We start from the raw sequence: 22,659 nt of genomic DNA, 5'->3' as shown, positions 1-22,659 counted from the left end.
TAGATATACTAAAGCTTCCTAATTTTCCATAAACTCTTAACCATGCTTTCTAAAACACTGTGTCATTTTGTACAATTTGAGCCATCATGCATACCAACTAAGATTGGAGTACCAGATAACAGTGATCTCATTTTGTGATCACTTGAAAACATATACGCACAATTCCAAGCCGTGGAAAAGGTTCTGCACAAACATTTCCCTGAGGAGGATCGCAAGGATGGAGGCATCCTTTTCTGGGGTGACTGAAGCATCTGACGCCCACCTTTGTCAGATGTGGCAACCATGCAGGCAAATTGCAATATTTTTACCATCAATACAAACATACCCAGCACTGTCTTCTTTGTAAACACGATGCATATGCACTCCCAGGTTCTTTGGACAAGCCCTGAATGCTCAGACCTGTTTTTTTTGCAATCCTTTCTCAGAATCACGACATAATGGTGTTTATACAAGGAGGGAACTTCTGTTTCATTTTAATAACACTGTAATATGGTGCTTTGATGGTCCAAATCAGAAATACTTATTCTACACAAATGCAGAGAGATGTCAATATAGCTATCTTATCTATGTGCTTAACAGATTTGTAAGAAGCTTTTGTGTTTATTTTACCAAATTATTGGTTTAGCTTCCCTCCCTAGAACAGGTATGTAAGTTTCAGATTTTGACGGAGGATAGCTACAGCTTTCTTTATCTCTCCTCTCCCTATTTACATATCATAATGTTTTGACAGTGATAATGATTTAAAAAAATGATTACAAACCTAACAGGTGGAAAAATGTTCTTTATTATATCACAAATAAACATTACCTATATGTCCTCGTCACTGTGGTTTGGATGCACCACTGTGGAATTTGGAACATCTCTCTAGGTATTCTTTGTCCACCCCCCTCTTTTTTTTTTTCTTTTTTTGGTAGGACCAGAAAAGCATAATAGCAATTTACATAAAATTAAAAATGTTGTATAGCAAATAAATAGGACATCGCAGGGCCCCAAGCTCACACATAGATTCAATAGATGCATTGTGGTTTTTCTTTCAGTCGTGTGAGCTGAACAAATCATGCTTGGAAAGCAAGAGATAAATCTAGCAGTAACACAGTTTAATTATCATGATAAAAACATGCAAATCAAAGGAGAATAGTCTTCATTTGGGCTCAGGTAACCGCTAAAATTATGGGATGGTTCCCCCCTAATCAAAATCTCTTAGGTCTTCTCACTGAGGGAAAAGTCCCATAGATATTAATTAACCTTTTATTTCATCTTGACCATTGTCACGCAACAGGTGGGAGGTGAGCCCAAAGTCAAGAATAGTCAAAATGTTTCTCTCATCCAACTTTGTTTTCCATGACGAAAGAATATGTATTTCTTGATAAATGGCTGAGTATTTGATTTAGAAAAATATTCAGACCAAAAACAAATATAAGGTATCACATATGCATTGGCATTTAATCACACCATACAAACACCGCACTCCACCTGGGACTCCGCGATTGCTCACCCTTCTGTGGCTTGGTCTCAGAATCTCCTATTTAAAAACAAATGTCTGACTATAGGGGGTGACAAGTCTTATACTTTTAATCATTATTGGCTGTTCCTATCTTACTATGAATGAATCCAAAGAGTGAATCTGTAACTGAGCCTGACATAAAACGGACTGGTAAGTGCAGAAGGCTTAGTTCGGGTTGGGAACCCATCCTTGGGAGTGGCCTGAGTAGGAGGACAAGCCTGAATATGTGTGAGGGTCTCTGGCATGTGATATATCATGCTGGAGGGGAGAGAAAAGTACAAAAAGGGAGAGGAAAATGATTTGTTAAGACCCAGTCTTGCTTATGCTCAACGTCTGAAAATGGCTGGCATGACTAGTCTGCAAGGGATTTGCCCTTGGCCTCTGTCGTCTTTCCTGGAGTGACAGGTGATCTGGGCACTGCCCCATAAGGCTCGGAGCTTCTATGCTCCATGGTGCAAATGCTCAGAAGTGCGAGACCCCGTGTGCATTGGCATCGGGTGTGCAGAAAGCCAGTTGTTCCTAACATGGAATAAAATCTCAAGGACATGCACTGCATCTATCTTTGTTAATGGTGGACTCTGCTAGTAGTCTAGAATAAAGAAAATCCAAAGATGAGAGAGGAAACTAAGCCTTCTCTCTTTTCATCTAAATAGTCTGCAGAAAAGAATATTTTTCTCAAATCCCCCGTTGGGCAGGTGTTCTTCATAAGGAACTTAATGTCGGAAATAAACAAAGGGAAGGGGGTGGAAGTAGTAATTGCTGAAGGTAAGTTGCAGAAAGCATTAATTATGAGTAACAATAATAAAGATAACTTGAAGCTATTCACGAGCTGATTAACAATCTCTGTATACTGACTGCCCCCAGTGCCTCTCCAATGTTTATTCTGTTGCTCACCTTGATGAGTCATTAGCATTGTTATGGGAAAGTGGGATAGTGAACTGGGGTGGTGAGAGAGGTTAGTATCTATTCCTTAAAATGAGGTGTAGCCTTGGTTGGGTGGAACTTGGAAGTTGGAAACTAAGGGAATCATGTATCATGAAGGCCTAGAAGAGGCAGTAATCTGTGAAACTCACCTCTTCTAAATCCATTTTGTTCTACTCCCCAAAGCTAAACTGGAGAAATTGAGAGAATGGCTAGAACTTATTTAGCGTGTTCCGGTCTTTCATAAAAACAAGTGCTATCCCAGCAAGCTACCGTCCTGCTTGACACTGGGAGACGTCAGCTGCCTCTAAGCAGACCCATCTCCCTTCTAGAAGCTCCTTACAAGACCACTGTCACAACCACCTGGGAGCAAACCCATACCTGTAGGGCTATTCTTCATCCACGTCTGTTACAAACTGTGAGTGGTGTTCGGGTGACTTGCTGTGCGTTTTGCTTAGGTGGAGTTTTACTGCATGTTTGCTCACAAATGTCCGACAGCACAACTTACACTTGAATTTAGAATCTGTGTCCTCTTCGCCAGCTATTGTTTCCGGAGACCTTTGAGCCGACGATACCCGGGAGATCTCTTGCTCTGCCTTGCTTTGCTGTGCCACTGCCATGCGGTTCATGTCCTTCATTTGGAAACCTAGGTGGGATTCTAAGTGACTGATGTAAGTAGAAGGGGTTCTAAACTGGGAGGCACAGTCACTGCAGTAAAAGATGGGGTGTCCTTTGTCCATGTTTTTCAGGAACTTTGTCCCACCTGTTTTCCTAAGTTGGTACTTGACATTGGCCAGCCAGTGGCTAATAGTGGTCATGGAGAGCCCCGTAAACTTGGAGATTTGCATACGTTCTTGGGGCCCCAGGTCAGACAACAGGTATTTGCCCTCTGAAGTCTGGAAGAGGCTCGAGGCAAACTGAGCTTGCAAGATCAGAAGATGCTGAGGGTTCCAATTGGACTGCCGGCCTTTTCTTTTATGCAAAGTCGAGACTTCACTGGAGACATCCTCAAAACGCCTGACATCCATCTCCAGCTTCAAGGGAGGGATCCTTGAGGAAGCAGCAGGCTTTGGGGTGGTTGCTTTGGGGAGCACTTTGACCATGTCGGCAATGTCAGATAAAGCATGCTTCTGAGGTGGAGATGTACAGGATTGTGCTTGCAAGGATTCTGCTTTCTTGCTTTTGGACTTGGTCAAGTCGATGGGCTGATCATTGTTCTCAAACAGGTAGCGCCTGGACACACTGGCTGGCCTTGACGAGGCAGGACTCAAAACAGGCTTGTCCATGACACTGAGCGTTGACTTGTGAAACATAGAAATTGTGCTTGAGCTCGGGCTGGAGCAGGAAGGAGAGCGCAACGGTTCTGTGGCTTTTCCCAGGTGGTTGTTCAAGACGGACTGCAGGGCGCTGAGCGGGTTGATACAGGGCAGTGCCGACACGTGGTTGGGGAGGGCACAGCCGTTGCTGAGAGAAGATGCTGTCTCCAAGGGCTGGGGTTTCTCTTTCTCACTGCCCTCTTTCATCAGCTTGTCCTCCTTCTTTGGGGGACAAGGCTCAGCCTTTCTGGCTTCTGAAGGGGTTTCAGTTTTGGAAAAAGAATCCCCTTCATTGTGGCTAAAAGATGGTGCCTCTTTGTGGGGACTTCCTTTCCCACCCTCTTTCAAGACTTCGTCTTTGTCTTCTGACTCCTTCTTAACTTGAGTGTATGGGGCCAGGTTAGCGGCCACAGAGACGAGTGGCATTACTCTCCACTTTGGTGCAATTGGCCTTAACTTGTTGGCGAGGTTGGGTCGGACCTGCAGTACCTGGGAGCCCATCGGCACGGAAGGCTTGGTGCCCTCGGATAGCTGGTAGGCTGCGTGGATGCTGGGATATGCACTCCAGCTGGGAGCCCCATTTTGGGCTTTGTTGATGGCTGTGGTAACAGTATTTTCCAATGACTTCAAAATGTCCCCTCCACCCTTTGAGCCATCTTCCAAGTCCTCCTCCCTTAGATATTGGTATTTTATTGTAGGGTCTAGAGGTTTTTGTAGAGGATCTTCATATTCCTCACTTTTCACAATTTTCTCATCTTTGTTGCTTTCCTCTGGTTTTTCTTTCCTACTCTCTTTCTTTAACTCAGTTGTGGAGGCTGTACAGTCTGACGCTGTGTTACTTGATGGCTTGGGTGCCAGAGAGTCGCTGCTTGGGGCCTCAGACAATGACTGCATTTTCTCCACTGCTAGGGGGTCTAACACCAGCTGCTTCCCCTTCTTGGAGGCAGAGCTGGTGACCTTCAGAAAGTGTCCCGTGACCATCATGTGGGTGGTGAGCTGCTGCAAGGTGTCGTGGGAGCTCCCACACTCCATACACTTTAAGATCTGCGACTTACAGGCCTCAAACTGCCAGGTGTAGCTGGCACCATTTTGGTAGCCGTAGCGGTTGTTGGAGGACAACTGCAGGTTGGCATTCTTCTGAGAAGAAAACGAGTCTGCAAACGATCCTGTGGTTGAATCGGGGGAACACGGCCGGTTGACATCAAAAACACGTTTCTTCGCCGGAGTGACCATTTTTGACGAAATGGTTGGTACTGGCTCCTTCAAAGGCACTTTTTGGTAATGTTTTGTTTTTATCATGTGGACGCTCAAATCTTGGAGGGAATCGAAGGAGTCCCCACAAAACATACATTTCAGAACCTTTTGAGCATCCTCCTTGTCCATATCCTGGAAAGCCCTTTTCCGGGGCTTTGAGTAGCTTGTGGGTCTAAGCTTGTCCTTTTTACGGTTGTCGTCTTGATAGTGGCCAGTTTCATTCATGTGCACAGTTAATTCAACCAGGGTGTCGTAAGCGGCACTGCACTGCCGGCACCGGAATCTGCTGGCCCCTGTGAACACCGCCCCACACATCTTACTGCTTTGCCGGTACAACTGGACCGAGCTGAACAGGCTGGGCTTGGACACAGATCTGGATGGCAAGTTCTGCTGCAAGCTTTTGGACAGAGCATCTTGGTGCCAGTCAAAATCACTCTTATTGCCTCCATTGCGGGTGTCACAGCTCCGCCGCTCGCTGTTGGACAGCTTGAAGCCCAGGCCCAGGCCCGACCAGTAGGAATCAGACAAGATGTTGGCATAGACGGCGGTCATTTTATCCATGCAGTTGTGTGCTTCGTTTGGAAGTTTGGGTTGAGTGTTTGCTTTCTTGTCCGAGACATCTCGGCCGCAGACGCTCTTGATGTCCGACACCTGATCACTGGCATCGCTTAGCAGAGATTCGTTCTCGGCGTCCTGGTTGGATAAATGACTTCCTGGAGAGTTCTGGAAGCTGCAGCAGCCTTTTGGCTCTGGGCCTGTTTCTAGCTCCTCATCTGTCCCTGGGTTATTGCTGCCCTGAGGTTGAGCTATGGAACCACCGTCTTCCTCCTCTTCTTCTTCCTCTTTAATTTCCTCCTCTTCCTTCAGCTTTTCCTCCTGGGCATAGCCTGCAAGAGAAGAACAGATGAAATGGCCATAGCAGGTTATGTATTCCAGTCTAATTCCCCCACTAATTCTAGGGGCTTCCCACACTGAACTGAATACCAGCTTAATCTGCACTTTTATGAACTGTGAGCATTGGAAACAGGAAAAAGCCAAATGATGTCTTTTGTGCTGTCTACTGCCTTAAAAAAATGGCAGGAGTCATAATTCTTTACAAATGCCCAGTATCCCAAGTTAATAATTTTCGTGTTTAAGGACTATCATGCTAATACTCCTATAATAGGGCAGACACTAAATTCATGTGTGTGACTTTCAGGAAAGCTGGACTGAAATTCAAATCCGATTAAAGTCATATCTCTATGGGCAAGGAGGGTGGCTCCTAAGAAAACTAAGATTTGACCCTTGGCACCTGGAAGGTAAGGCCTACCAAGACATTTGGATATATTGGCATATAATCATTTTAATAAATCATTTTTGAGCGTGCAAAAATAATTTGGATGCACAACCATTATATTTTTGATAGCCAGTGTCTTTTTTTATAACATTTTCATTCGTGGAGAGTTGCACAGCAGGGTGAGTGGTTATGGAGTATGTGAATAGAGTCTTCCATTGAGAGCTGAAAAATTATGTAAGCTCAGCAAATATAATGATTTAAAAATGATAGCAAATGGTGTTAGAATGGGAGATTTGGGGATGATCCTATTATTCTCAAACCGGTTTATGAAGACCTTTCCAGACAAGGCTGAAAATGCCCTCTCGATCTCGTGCCTGTAATTTCAAATGCACTGTGATTTGTGAGTACCCGTCATGAGATGCCAATTATACGTTTGATTTGTAGATGCAAAATGCTATTGGGGATGCATGCTTGCCCTTCTCTGAAAGGATTTAGGACCAGTAATTGCATAGGGAAAATGAAGGCATGAGAGAGCGGGTGCAAAGGGAATTAATGGGCAAATATCTATCAGTGGAGATGGGGAGCGTGACTGTTTACGCCCATGGGTTCATTTTCTTTACGTGGCCTTTTCAAGACCATGTGGTGAAAATGCAACCACATAAAGACAAAAGGAAAGGAGATTCAGTCTTTGATTTCCATTGCAATGCAACGTTTTCCTCACCAGCTTCTCTGTCCCCTCTCAGTGACACATGGCTACTTGAGAGTAACCCTGGAGCAGGTACTGTCTTTTTTTCCAATCACCCCTGGTTAAGTGGGGAAAAGGGGTGATCATGCATTGGAGGTCTGTCCTGTGAGGCAGACAGAGTCAGAAGAGATGGGAGCTTGTTAGGAATAAGTAGCTGCAGTAGGAAACTCTAAAGGCTGCTGTTGCTGCTGCTGATGATGAAGAAGAAAAATATTTATTAAGCAATTACTATATTCTAGGAACTACGTTAGTCACTGTAAACACATCACTTGATTTCATTCTAATAACTATAAAAAGTAGGTACTGTTATTGATTTCATTGCACCGATGGGTAAAGTGAGGCATTGAGGTTAAGAAACTTGCCCATGTTCACACAGCTAGTATTGCTGAGTTGTAGTAGGAACCCAGATCTGTCTGATGACAGAAACCCTGGCCTTAACTAAAGGGCTCTACTCCTTTTCTATGACTAACCTAACAAATAAGAAAACTTTGCAGAGACCCGAAAAGCAGTCGCGTTTCATTAAAAATAGATAACCACCTTAGGGAGGAGAGAATCATAGGAAATGATGGAGACAAAAGTCCAAGATTTTAAGGGCACGATACCTCCAAAACAAGATGAAAATGTAAAAATCAGTCTAACCACTAGTTTTGTGTTAAGCGAGTGATCATACTGGTGGTGGTGGTGGTAGTTGTTACTTTCTTCCCAAGCAAGTGGACACGTGGACTTTTCATTAAACTGTTGTTGCTGGCCTCTAGTTCTGTAAATTGATTTGAAGAGACAGAAACTACTAAGTGTAGTCCAGCAACCGTTAGTAAGTGGTCACTACCTGGAAGCAAACCTTAGTTTAAAATGACTGAGTGATTGAATCGGACCACCTCTCCTGTCCCCCGCCGTTCCCATCACATTTTCTTTCCCTGGACTATTTTGGATGTTTGCAAAAACAGTTGCACCATTAAGTCCAAGGAGAAAGTCTATGCTGTGAAATTAACAAATGAGATGTTACAGAGTCAAATAAAATACTCCCCCCAAATCAGGCAAAATTGATCAGCTAAACAGGGTTACTTTTGAGAATGAAAAAGGGTGTTTTTACCAAGATACTGGGACAACAGGCACACGAAGACAGACAGTCACCCCACAAACCACCAAAGTGATCATAGCAACAAAGAAAAAATGCACACACACACACAGAGCAAGTGAAGAAATCCAGGCAGGGGTGAAAAAGAGGGTTTTCTGCCATCACGATTGGTTAAGCGTATTCCAGGATTTTATTCCTCTTGTGTGCTCAGAGCTTAGCAGGGTGCCCAAAACTTTGGAGGAAGTTGGGAAGCAGCTCATGTTATTTTGTGTGTTGATGAAATACACACTCATGCCTGCGCACGCCCACATGCACACACCCATACACAGTCTGTCCAGCCAATAGAGTCATTTTCATACAAGGAAAAAAGATGCTTCTCTTCTGACATTTGGAAGCCGGGCTTTCCAAACCAGCTCAGCCTCATAGTCTACTTTGTCCTCTAAATGGATTCCCCAGAAGAAAAGTCGGAGACAGCCAACGCCTCCCCCACAATACAGATAAAATTTTCTGCTTAATTAGGCATTGACATGTTTACTATAACCTTTACAGAAGAGTAACTCGTGCTGAGAGACCCTTTTTGTCTGTTTTCCTCTGCGGAACAGACTAAATCTCATGCACCCGATAAGGTAATGCATTGAAAAGCCTCATAAAAAAAAAAGTGCCAAAGCAGCCGTCAAAGTGAGTGTATTTTAACAATGGCTGATGGTTCTAAGGAGTTTTTAAAAACACGCTTTAATATTATACATTTAAAACTGTTCACTTGACTTAAGTGATTGTGTTTGCCACTGGCGGTGGTGGTGGGAGAGGGCAGGCAGCCAGATGTGGGCAATCTGGGTGCATAATGAGTATCTGTCTCTCTACTGATGATTTGTGTTATAGGAGTGCATCATACGGAAATCTTGGTGTAAGCGGAGGAGTGGCAAGTTTATTCTAATGAACAGGTATTTAACAAAAGAAAATCATCACCATTATGCCGAGGCACCATAAGAAAGACTTTTTCTCTAAAGAAACTCCTTGTTGGTTTGGGATTGCAGACCAACCTTCAGAGTGACAAACATCTCCCTTCCCAACCTCCATTTCCAGTCTCATCTCTCATCGCTTCTTGACTCTGGCCACATGACATCTCCCCGTTCCCAGGATGGCTCATTCATCAGCAAACCTGCCAGTTTTATGTCTAAATGACAGATTTGAGAGGCCATTCCTTGTTCACTGCATTGCCACTGTTCCAGACCCAGCCACTTTATTGCTCACTAGGGTGACTACATGGGCTCCCTGCTTCCACTCCCTCCAGTCTGTTCTTCAGAGAACTGCTGGAATGTTCTTTGTGAAGGTATCAGGTCTTGGCACGCTTCTGTTTTAACTCCTTCAGTGCCTTTATGTTGCACTTAGAGTAGAATCCAACCCCTTAGCATGGTCTAGAAGAGCCTGCAGGATGTGGCCTCTTCTTACCTGCCTGCATCCTCACCCAGGCGCTCCTGGCCTGCTCTCCCTTCCTCCTCTTCCTTGGACCTGCCAGCCCCTTTCTTTCCTGTGGGCCTTTGCAATCACAGACTTCTCCACCTGGAACCTTCTTCCTCTGGGCTTTCGCACACCTGCTTCCTCTTCCTCCTGCAGGCCTCAGCGTAAATAGAACTTTCTCCACGGGCCTTTCCTGAGCAGCCTCCCCCCCTCTGAGTAACTCTTAATCACATCACTGCACTTCCTGAAATGATCCTGCTTGTTCATTTCTTTATTGAGTGATTGTTTCCTCCGACTGAATGTAAAGATAAAATGTTTGTCCCCACGATGGCAGGAAGACTTCACTTCTCCCCAGCACCCAGGTCATGTCCTGGCACAGAATGAGGCCCATTACTGGAATGAATGAATGAGTAGATCCTACAATGACAGGGAACTGTTCAAGCTGCAAACCCTGGCTCTACCTCTTAGTTGTGCAGTCGGCACCCTTGATGGATAAAGATCAGACATAAATTACAAAATCCTGATCAACTTTCTTCCATGATAAAACCAGAACGTCCCCATAAATCATCTTTTCAGAGCAACCCAGCCACCAAATTTCTTGTTGCCAGAAACCAATGAGCTGTGGATTTAAACCTCTAAGTATGAAGACTGCAAATAAGCATCAAGACTGCAAAGCATCAGAAAATACACTAATACACTCTTTATGTGAGAAGACTTAGGTTAGAAACAGATCACACAAGGGAACTGGAAAGTATGGGTTAATCTGGTCATAGACAAAGTCCATTAGCTCTTCCGTGACACATTTACACAAACATTAGGGTAGTCATCTTCTAAAGTCTTCATTTAAAAACAGAGAAATGTCAGAGGAGAAATGTATTAAATATTGTTCTGGTTTGCTTATGCTGCCAGAATGCAAAATACCAGAAATGGATTGGCTTTTATAAAGGGGGTTTATTTGGCTACACAGTTACAGTCTTAAGGCCATAAAGTTTCCAAGGTAAGGCATCAACAATAGGGTACCTTCACTGAAGGATGGCCAATGGTGGCTGGAAAACCTCTGTTAGCTTGGAAGGCACATGGCTGATGTCTGCTTGCTCCTAGGTTACGTTTCAAAATGGTATTCTCCAAAATGTTGCTCTTGGGGTGTTTTGTCTTCTCTTAGCTGCAGCTCTTCTTCAAAATGTCACTCTCAGTTGCTCTGAGGTCTTTCTGTCTGTGAATTCCTTCATATGACTCCAGTGTTCCAATTAACACCCATCCTGAATGGGCAGGGTAACACCTCCATCAAATCCAGTCAAATAGTTCACTCACAGATGATTGAGTCAATCTCCATGGAAACACACAATCAAAGGGTTCCAATCTAATCAACATTAATACATCTGCCCTCACAAGAGCACATCAAAGAATTTGGTGGGACATCATAATATATCCAAACTAGCACAAATATGCTGTAAACTTTTTATTTATGAAACATTTATAACCTGGGTAAAATTTGGAGATAAACCCTTACATTTTATGAATTTTCCTTTATACTCAAAGACAAAAAACAAAAGGGAAATGATTTTTTAAAAAGTTACCACCTCAATTGTTCCCAAAGCCTCTAGTCAGAATGATTCACATGAAATTGTGCAAAATAATTTCTGAGTGGCATGATGTTAGATATCAGATTTTTGCTAGGCATACATTTTTGTAGCTGCCTTGAAAATCCACAATAGAGTGTTTACGGCGAAAACACTGACAGTCTTCAACATGGCAGTACAGGTGGAACAGTTCTAACCCAAGGACGAATTAAAACTCAAGAAGGCTGATTTTCAAAATCTAAACCAGAATTCAACCAAGAATCTCATTTAAAAACAAATCTGATGGTGACAGGATCATTTTCACCAATCTACCCTTCTAATGACAGTTTAAAATCGGATGAAGATTCCACAGTGAGCACGGCAGAAGTAAATGAGGAGATGGTCAATATTTCTTGCCAAGTACCCAGTAGTTACAATAACTGATGACACACAGCAAGGCCTTCCTGTCATGAGTCGCTAATATTTTGGTGACTGTGGTCTAAAAATCTGCTAATATGTATGTTGTTATTGGCACTAATTGGCACTCTTGTTGGCAGGTTGAGTAAAGAGCTAGAGCACTCAGTGTTCAAGGAAATGAGCTACTTTTCAATTGTGGCCATGCCCAGAGTGAGGGCCCCCTTGGAGGATCAGGTAGAGGGGCTCCGTCTGCTTCTTGTTTCAGGCAGGTGGTGGGGATCCCAGACAACTTTCCCGAGCACTGATTTCATTTTCAGAGAATCCAGGTTCTACTAGCCAAGGGTCAGCTTCTCTGCAGCCTGGAAAAGTTATCTAAGTTCACCTACATTTTAAAACAGGCTTCTCATCCTCAACAGGAAAAATAAAACTCATGAGTATGGATTTTATTTCTGTCACACTGCACATAACTCTCATTAATGTAAGTGTGACTTCCACACACAGATTGAGAGAGAAGGGCTTGTTCCTTCCTCAATGTGAATGTCAGAACCAGACAAATAGAATTCTGTGTTTAAAGAAATGCGGAAGGTAGAGTGGCTCCAAGGACAGGACGGTTTACCCTCGGTGCCATTCAGTGCTCTGTGTGGACACGTGGAGAGCTTTCTGAAGGTCATCAAAAACAACAGTGTCTCTTTTTAAAATTTCTTGCAGACCCTTCAGTTAGTTGGACTGCTTTGCATGCAGATAGACATTGGATGCAGATCAGGTGGAATGTATGAAAAAATGCCCATCTACTTCACGTACCCTTCCTGCAGCCACTCTCGTGGGCCATCCTTATAGCTCCCTGGACTATAAAGCTCTTTTCCGATCATGCTTTATGACTTGCTCCTCATCTTGGTCATCAACAGAAAAGGACTGAGCTAGTTTGAGTCAGGGAAAATGGATACTCTAGCATCTCTCTGTGATTCATCTGTTTATTCATTTAATCAAGATTTAATCACTCAGTGGCTACCATATGCAAGGTAGCTTAATCGAGCTTCTTTGGGACTTCCATCACAAGGTTACTCTTGGTACTTGAAGAACCAAGTGGAGTAGAGAGGTGAGTTATGGAGATAAGTTGGACACTGGGGTTGAAGGAAAGGAGGTCATGAAAATGTCACCCATTAATGGAGGAAAACAGCTAACCTAAGTGGGCAAAGTAGGCCAGGTATGAGGAAAATGATCCTCAGTTGCAAACACAATCAAAGATGGCACCCAGCTAGAGTGCAGAGGGGACCCAGAGAGACACCGTGGGATGATGGGTACCTGGGAAGTTGATGCCATAGAGAAAGAGTAAAGCCACCACTCATGGAGTTGTCATGATGTCTAGCGTTGCCAGAGATTTTGTTTGGCCAAAACTTGGTCTAGATGAAAAACAAATGTGTGGCAGTCAACAGTTCGCAAGCTCAGAAACTGGAATGAGGGCAGCCCAGGGATTAGAAGATCTGGCAAACTCTTCCAGTTCCCTCTCATACCAGAGCTCAGATTCTTCATCTGTCAAACCCAAATAGGAGTGACAGTCCCATGCCTGCCTCACAGGAACAGAGAAGGAAATGGACATTTTAACCAGTCAGTATTCAAAGTGTGGTCCTTGGTACTACCTGGGAGCTTGTTTGAAAAATGCAGAATCTTGGCCTCACCCCAGGCCAACAGAATCAGAACAATTTAACAAGATTCCCAAGGGATTCATAGGCTCATTAAAGTTTGAGAAGCCCTGCTGCAGATGGCAGAACTGTTCATTAATAGAGAGATATTTAGCAATCTACTCTCCCATGACTATGTTCATAAATGTATGTGAGAACCAGCTTGGAGAAAAGAGAATATGACTTTGAGGGTTCCACCCTTCCCCCACAAGAGACCAAAAGACTAAAAGCCTGTGGGTTAGACAATTGCTCCTAGTTTACACCGGGAAACACTGAGCAAGAGAGAAATACAAGTTACACTATGAATCAGTGAGTTTCAAGGCCTAATCACTTAATGAAAGATAGGCTGGCCCATGGGCTTTGAAATCACGCAGACCTCAGTTCAAATCTGCCACTTACCACTTAATGTGACCTTGGGGAAATCACTGAAACTTTCTGAGCCTCAGTTTTCTCATCTAGAAAATGGGATTAATAATAGTGCCTACTTCATGGATTGCCAGTAGTACAAAGTACGATAAATCATGCAAAATACCAAGGCTGTAGGATCCCCGTCTGGTTTCTCAGCTCATCCCAGGCACTCTGTAAACACTGCACATCCTGATCTTCAATCTGAGTCTAGATACTGCTCAACTCAGTTGGCTTCAGCATTCTTTGTATCTCTGAATCTTACACCCAGTCAACAGCTTTTAGATGATATTTGCATTAGATACAAACCAGCTTTGTATATGTTATACATAAGAAAAGAGCTTCCTCCAGTTGGGGGTTTGTTATTTAATATTAAATCATTCATACTAGGAGCCAGTGGTATGTATGCCAGGAACTTCCATAGAAGTGATATGCAAGCATTGAATAGCAAGTTATTAGGTCATTACCCACAATGATAATGTCTGCAATTCTCAAGAAATAAAGCAACCCACCATGTGAGGGACGAGGTCTTTGTTGGAGCCTCCAGCTTTGCATTTAGAGAGGTGACTAATGCTCAAAGCCAAAGGTCTCCTAGAAAAATGCTTTATATTCAGCTACCAAGAATTTCAGTCCGGCACATATTATTATTGGGAAATGTCCTGGTGACAATTCAAAAAAGCAGAGTGAGAAAATACTCATGGAGAAGGGTGAGAAGGGGCCATTTTCTAAGCTTTCTGGAAGCTCCAGTTTCAGAATCATTTTCCTAATATTATCCTCGCAACAAGAAAACCATAAATCAGGAATGGGGGTGTAAAACAAAGTGAAAGAAACAGGAACAAAGAAATTGTGTGAGAGAATAGAGACTTTCCTATCAAATAAAGATTTTTAAGCCTTGAGGTACATACACCTTTTCCCCACATATGGATGTATAAAACAGTCATACACATATAGTTCTTTTCAAGACTGGAAAGTTTTTTTTTGTCAAGAAAAGGGACAGTGAGTCATTGCACAGAACGACCTTCAGAAAGTATATAAAGCCGATGCACCATCTGTGTTTTTTCAGACATAGATTCCAGTTTTACTTGAAAAAACATCATTAGTACAGCCATCCCACAGTGCTAGAAGGTGATCTTGTTTCCTTCTTGCCTGGCTTGAAGTCAAACATCTTTTCTTTTTTTGGCAAACGCTGCTTCTTTCTCTGAAATATTTCATGCAGATAATGGATAATGACCACTTCTCATTGCCTTTTCTCGAAAACGTCTAACTGCATTAGCCAAGAACGGACAAATTTTAACCTGCTTCTTTTGCTAAGTTCATGGCTGTGACCACTTACCATCAAAAATGAAAGAAAGAAAAAGCCCACAGTACTCTCAGAGAAGCTAAATCGTGGCTGTCAGAAAGCAATCCTGCCCTTGCCTTGCTGGTGAAAAGTCACGATGCCTCTAGCATCACAGAAGTCAGAGCTGGAAAGACCTGTCGTATCTTGTGGCCAATTCCTCAGTTCAGGAAGGATTTCCTTGCCCTGGTAGTGCTCGGTACTACTAGTAATGGTTCAGATATTGGCCCTTCCAACTCTTCTTCTTTATGATGGATTCTTCTGGCTATGAGGATCACACTGTAGAGAACTTAACTTATGCCCACACCTCCCGCTAAGGAGCTGTACGCTATATTCAGATGGATCAAATCTAAAGATTGGGGAGAACATTCAGTTCAAGATTTCATGACATGTTTTCATTCCTTTTTTTCAACACTTAGGTCAAGTGACTGCTCAGCATATACTTGAACTCTGTCAATGATAGAACCCAAAGCTTTGAGGCACCTTACTGCATATTTTTAAAAATACCAATAGCTTATATTGAGAGAAGACATGTGTAAGAGCTGACAGGCTAATTTCTTTATATGTCTTATGTTATTTGTCCCCATAATAATACTAGGTGTCTTTTTAAATGCTATCTTTACAGATAGTAAAACCAAATCAAGGAGAGAGTTAATCGCTTCTCCAGAGTCACGCAGCTGAAGTGGGACTTGAGTTTGGCTCTGTCGGACTCTGGAATTCATGCTTGATTCCTCCCTTTTTCTCTCTCTGCATACCTTATTCATCGGCCAGAGCTGTGGATTCTATTTCCAAAATTAATCTCTGTGCACTGTCTTCCTTTTCCACTGGGTCCAGGTGACCATCAGATCTTCTCTGAGGGAGCCATGGCCCCCTATCCGGGGTTTTAGCCTCTACCCTGCTCTCCCACAGCCCCTTTACTTGCACTACACTGACAGCAATCTGCTAAGTGGAGACTTGGACAATGTGACTCCTCTGGGTTACCCCCTCAATAGCTTCTCTTGGCACTCTGGTTCCACACCTCCTACCCCAGCCTGCAGACCCTGCCTGGATCTGTCTTGTTTCCATCTCAGACCCACCCCCATCACCATCCTCTTTGCTTCTAACACAAGCCAGCACTTTTCTGACTGTTCCCTGACCCCACCAAATTCTTTGCTGCTCTAAGGCCTTTAAAATTCTGTTTCTCCCACACGGGAAGGTTTTCCCACTTTCCAATGTGTAATTCTTTCTCATTCTTTTAGTCTCAGCTCAAATGTCATTCTTGAGTGAGGCTATCCCTGATCCCCCACTGCCCCATCTCATCCTGCCCTTTCCCCAGCCCCCCAGTTGCCAAAGTTATTTTCTATCTCACGTCCCTCTCTTTTTTTCTTTTTCAGTCTTCATTTCAACTTGTAATTATTTTATTCCCCTATATACTTGATTTGTTTGTCTCCCCAATAAGACTGTGTGCTCTCTGAGGGCAGGTGGAGTCCATCTGGTTCACCACCAAATCATGCTGATGTACAGGGCCCAACTCATTAGAATATTTGTTGAATATATGAATAAATAAACGAATGATTGGATAGATAAATGAGTGGGTGAATATATCAGAAAAGGATGCTTTTTACCTATTTGACAATCTTAGATTTATTCATTGGTTCCAGCAATTAACTTTCAAGCCACAGAGAACAAGAACAACAACAAAAAACCTTCCTTAACAGGATGTCCCTTTGGATGGGTGAGGTGTCCACACAGGGCTCACACACACACAGTGTGGGCTGGTCCTCTGGGGGCCCAGGAAGCAGGTACAGGTGTGGGGTGAATTCAGGGGCACCAGAAAGGCCCTGTCCCCCTCAATTCTGAAACCTCTTGTATTCTGCTTATCTCAAACCCTACAATTTGACTTTGTTCATTTGGCATGATGCAAGCCATTGTCATTTCCTAGGACTGCCATAAAAAATGACCACAAAGTGGGTGGTTTAAAACAACAGAAATTTCTTCTCTCACAGTTCTGGAGGCTGGAAGTCCGAAATCAAGGCTTAGAAGGAGATTCCTTCGGGAGGCTCTAAGGGAGAGACTGCGTATGCCTCTCTCCTAGCTTCTGGTGGTCGTAGGCAGTCCGTGGTGTTCCTTGGTGGTCCTTGGTTTGCAGATGTACCACTTCAATCTCTGCTTCCATCTTCACGTTGTCTTCTCTCTATGTCTCCATGGCTCCCTGTTCTTCCTCATCTTATAAGGACATCAGGAGGATTTCATCTAGAAATCCTTAATTACATCTGCAAATACTCTATTTCCAAATAAGGTTGCATTCTGAGGTTCTAGGTAGACAAGGATTTTTTTTTTTTTTTTTGGGGGGGGCGGGGCTGCTATTCAACCCACCATGCAACCAATACTCCATCCCCTGTAAAAATGGAAAGACTCATTCTCTTATCCCAGCTTTTCACTGCAGGGCATATAGGTTTATTAGATCATTTCCTGACAGCCAGTTTCTATAGGACAGATGGTGTCCAGGAGTCAGTTGGGTCACCATCAAACTCTAACCCAGTGGTTTCTCAAAAGGGGGCTGGTTTGCCACTCAGGGGACATTTGGCAAAGTCTAGAGACATTTTTGGTTGTCACCACTGGAGTTTGGGGGTGCTACCGGCATCTAGTGGGTAGAGTCCAGGGATGGTGCTAAATATCTTACAAGGCACAGGTAGGCTCCCAGAACAGAGAATCATCCTGCCCTGAAGGTCAATAGTTGAGAAATCCTTCAAAGTCAAGGTCAGCTTCAGTTTTGGGGGACTGATGATGAATTAAGAGCACGAGGTCTGGAGCAAGCCTGTCTGGGTTCAAATCCCACCTCTGCCACAGCCTCCCTCGCCATCTTGAACAATCACACAACCTCCATGAATCTCAGTCTCTTATCTATAACTTGGAGATAATAATATTCCCTGCTTCAAAGATTATTGTGAGAATTCAAGGATGTAACTGGAAAGAACTCAGTATGCCTGGTAATAATAAACCTCATATATGTTCCCCATCATTATTATTATGAGGAAAAAAACTAATCACAAAGAATGACTTCATGGGGCTTGATTTCTCAGAATTTTTAGTATTAACCCTTTCACGTTTTGGTTGGAAAAAATATCCATTAGGTTCTGGGCATTATTCTCAACCAATTCCTCCCGGGCTCATTTAAATTTCCTTAACAGGTTGAGTATTTTTATACTACAAGAAACAAATAAACAAACAGCTAATGCTGAAATGGATTAGCATTTCTAAACAGCTCACGTAACTCCTCCAACTAAATCCTGATCTATTTCAGTTCTTAATTAATTAAGTTGGTTTAAAGGAGGCAACTTATATAAGACAGCAAGTCTGGTCAGGGGCCAAACTCACACTGGACAGTAAGATTAAGCAGTTCTTGGAAACGACCCAAATTCTGGGAGATACAGAAGTCTTCGATCTTTTGGAATTGACAGTTTGAATAATCTAATGGGAAATTCTCCAGGGTTTTTTGACCCTTTGATTTTAGGTTAAGGCAAGTTTGTAAATGGTCTTTTCAAGGCTTCTCATCTTTTCTCTGACCCTACCCATAAAGGAAATGGGTAAATAGTCTTTAGGTTACTACGTCAATATCCCCCACTCCTCTCCCGCAACTATTACCAAATTGGCTATTGTTTCAGGAGAGGAAAGTGGGGGAGCACAGCATAATCTGTTGATTTAAAGTCCTCTGACGTTGAACAGCTTTAGTTGGCTCATAACACATCCACTGTCCTGTCCTTGATACTGTTTCTGGTCCTTTTCTCTCTCTCTGCTTTTTTCTGTTTTTTAATCCTCTAATGTTAATCCTTAGCAACCTTCCTCATAAAAGCCAAATTCTCTTTAAAAATAATAATATATGTATATATTTTTTCTTAACAAAAAAGACAATGATCAGCTAATTGGTCAGTTAATTTGCTTTTAGGTATAAAAGATGATTTTTCTTTTCCTGGAGGAATTACAAGAAGAAGAACAAAAGTTTTCTTAATGGGAGGAGGATTATAATGCATGGGCTGAATTAATGGAAAACTGTCTTCTTATATGCAGCTTCTAACACCCTTGAACAGCTATTAGGAGGTAAAAAGGGAATTAGCAGTTATACCTAAAGAGAGAGATCCAAAGAAGACATTGGTGGCCCTTCTCGGTCTTGCCAAATTTTTTGTTCCTTATGAGCGCATGGAAATGAACTTCACTAATTCTTGGGCAATGCTGAAAAGAGTGGCAGCATTCCAGAATAAGTCGCAGCGGACGTGGTGGTTGCTTCCTAGTCTACAAAGGATGGGGAGTCTGGCCCCATGTCAGGTCTGTGTGTGGGCCCTGGTTTGTCTAAGCCAATCACCCTACCATGGTGGCTTGTTTAGGTGAGTCAGGCCTAAAACTAAGCCAATAGGTGATTAATATTCTCAATTTGGCTTGATGGCTAAGAAAGCAAGAGCCTCTCCCTTTCCTTCTTCTGTTCTCTTATATGAGCATATTGTCTCAATATTGCCAGTAGCAATTTTACTAGTATGGGAGAAGATGGACCAAGGACTAAGATAACATACAAAAAAACACAGAATCAAAAAAAAGGGCAACAAACTGGAATTGGAACATTGACCAGTCTCTACCTTTTCAGGTACTTGATCTCTTTGTACTTGGAAATTTCATGAGCAAATAATTCTCTTTACTTCTTAAGATAGTTTGGGGTGTTACTTGCAGCTGAGAGCTTCATGATACATATATTAGTCTATGCACATTTCATAGTTTTATGTACCTGTTACTTTACAAATATAGATAATGACTTATCAATGCATGCACTTTAACCCTGCAGCGTGTAAGGCACTGTAGTAATATTTGCATAATACACATTGTTTTGCTCTTTCGTGTGTATGTTGTAGATCCCTTAAAATATTACAACTTCTTGTTTGTTTGGCAAAGTATACCAATCTCCTTTTGCCTTTGTGTCTGTTAATTATCTACAATGGCAAGAAGGCAAATATTGTAAGATTTGGGATTGGTGCCGATAGTCAGGCACATAGTCCACTGTCACTTACCCATTGGTTATTCAAATTCCAGGCCCATTTTAAATGCCCTCTCCTCTCTGAATCCTTCTCCAAGTCCCCACAGTAGATTCTTCCCCTCTTGATGGTCCACAGGACTTTACTCAAGTCTACTAGAGGACAAATCACATTGTGATTCTTGATCTCATCTCTCAGATGGTAAGCTCCTTAAGAGCAAGTTGGCCATCATGGTTGAATTTTGTGTGCCCAGCATCAGGGCTTTCTGGCAAGAGAAGGGACACTTCTCTCTCCCTGCCTATTTTGTATTTCACAACTTTGCGTAAGGCCTTGCACATAGACAGCTCTTCAAGCTCTTACTTAAATAGAACAGCAGAGACCATGTTTTCCTAAAAAGGGTCCTAGCACTAGCCCCCAAGTGGACATCTAATTGAAGAGATACCCCTGTTCCCATCACTGCTTTCTCTGTGTCTGACACATCTTTGATGACTCAACTGGGGGTAATTCTCCCCTGCCCTAAGCTCCAGCATGCATTTGGCAATGTCTGGAGACATTTTTTGGTTGTCACAACTGGGGGAAGGTTGTGTAGAAGCCAGGGATGCTGTTAAACATCCTTCAATGCACAGGACAGCCCCACACCACAGAGAATCCTCCAGCCTCAGGTCAACAGTGCTGAGGCTGGAAGCCCTACTCCTGGAGACCAATCTTTCTCTCCTATTTGAACCCATGCATGCAGGGGCGTCTCTTTTTCATTCACTGCTGCATCCCCAGTGACAAGGTGGCTATCGTCTGCTTTTGTCCAAGCTCCATCCATTCCCCACTGGGTGCCATCTTGGGGAGTACTCTGCCTTCTCCAGTCCTTCTTTCTGCATTTGCAATTTGGTTGAGTTAAAAATTGAAATCACCCCCTCCACTTTAAAGCAGGCAGTATAGCCGATTTTAATTTTCAAGGTATAAGATCAACTCAGGATTGTTTCACAAAGGTAATAACATTGCCAGGGACAGTCGGTATAAATCTGCTCCCTTCCAGACACTTTGAAATGGAGCCAGAAGAACAGAGATTCTGGTCTCTTGGAATCTCATTTAACGGGACCCCAGTGTATCTGACTTGCATTGTGTCTGAAACAATTCAGATAATACGGATGTGTGTGTTTAAATCTTGGATTACATTTTTAAAGAGCAGAGGGATAAAACAAAAACAAGAGAACTTTCTCTTCTCTTTCCTTTTTTTGGCATTATTTTGAGCATGGCACATGACCCCAGCTTGGCCAATCAGATTCTTGTTCCATGGAATCTGAATTCTGAGCCCATGACTCGAGAATGGAAAATGATTGGAGTGGGTTCCTCTTGCCCTCTTGACAAAAGCCTCATGAAGAGTTCATGCTTTGATTCTGCTCTCTTGATCCTCAGAGGCATATTGGTATCTCCCATATCAGTAAGCTATGCCACACTCCTTTCAAAGGGTTCCTTGTTTTTACTCATTAGCCACAGAAAATGTCTGTTGCTTGCAACCAAATATCCCACTAACTGATAGATGATGCTCAATATATACTTTGAGTCAAAGAATGAATTTACATTAATACTAACTGAATGGCTTATTTCCATGTTCAGGATAAAACAAGTTCAAGCTCTTGGTGGCATTGCTTGGCATTCAACAGAGGGAAGGTGTCATTATTTATATGTGCATAGGCAAATGGACAGACCCACAAGGTGTTGCTAATACAAGCACCCTGTTTCTGGAACCCAAAAAGTTCACTATAAAGCCAGAGTTCCCTCCGTACACATGTACTCTTTCCCATAGAGTGTGGTGATATGTATGGGTCTGCCTTGAAAATGCTTTTTAGAAGCATATCATCCCCCAATGACATGAATGTACACGTCTAGAGTACGTTAGCAGCCCTCATAGTCTATTGTGTCAATAATCTGCATATTTAAGAGTCCCCACATGCTCATTGAAACGATAGATGGGGCTGGTACAGTCTACTGGGTCAAAAATCTGCCTTAAATAGTCTATATGCACAGTCTGTTGAGTAAATAACATCATTTTCAAAAAGCCCCTAAATATATAATAACATGATAAATCGCATCAGCTCCTGAAGACACAGCCTCACTACCGCTGATCAGGAAAATGATGTGCACTTTAACAAGCCTCTTACAAATTATCTCATCTTTTCCAGCCTTGGGAGCATTATCTTTTCCTCAGCTATATTTTTCACATGTAGAGGAAAGGAACACAAACCCACACACTCACACGCATACAAGAGCAAGAGCCACATATGCATATATATATGCTCAAGACCATTTGATCCACAGAAATTGGGCTTGAGCCAGTCATCAGAGGTGGGGAATTGAGACCAGAGAACAAACTTCTTCTCACTTTGATTTCTCCCATCACTCAGTTGTGCGTGATTCAGAGAGAGAATCTGGGCTCCAAACACCAAAACAGTTCTGCTTGAATCAATTCGAGACCTCCATCTGCCCTCATTTTGCTGTGAGGACTTCGTCTCTACCACTTCATTAGAAGCCTGTTTGCTTATAAATTGTTTCTATGCTTACATTATTCTAATAGGTACCAGTTAGTAAGTGCGTTATATTCATTGTTTTGTTTTAGCGTCACAGCCCTTCCATGGTGAAGATGATATTAGCAGCTCCATTTTTTCATTTGTTTCTAATATTTGTATGGTACTAGTATGTTATTCCTATTAATTATAGTCCCT

The 22,659-nt window shown here is 42.8% G+C and overlaps 1 protein-coding gene across 6 annotated transcripts in view; it reads right to left on the bottom strand.

Annotated features, from left to right (window-relative positions):
- TSHZ2 (teashirt zinc finger homeobox 2) overlaps positions 1-22,659 on the bottom strand; it is a 444,871-nt gene that overhangs the window by 189,553 nt on the left and 232,659 nt on the right. For 4 of the 6 annotated variants that reach the window (XM_037811612.1, XM_037811614.1, XM_037811615.1 and 1 more), the window contains exon 2: positions 2,807-5,882. In XM_037811612.1, the coding sequence (XP_037667540.1) occupies positions 2,815-5,882 (3,068 nt within the window). In that variant the 3' untranslated portion in view covers positions 2,807-2,814. Of the gene's footprint in view, positions 1-642; positions 5,883-22,659 lie in introns of those variants that run through there. The other 2 variants (XM_037811616.1, XM_037811611.1) reach the window with 2 other exon arrangements.

This window comes from Choloepus didactylus, chromosome 19 (assembly GCF_015220235.1).
Source record: "Choloepus didactylus isolate mChoDid1 chromosome 19, mChoDid1.pri, whole genome shotgun sequence".
NCBI classification, from domain to species: domain Eukaryota; kingdom Metazoa; phylum Chordata; class Mammalia; order Pilosa; family Megalonychidae; genus Choloepus; species Choloepus didactylus.
This window is presented reverse-complemented; position numbering and strand designations above follow the sequence as displayed.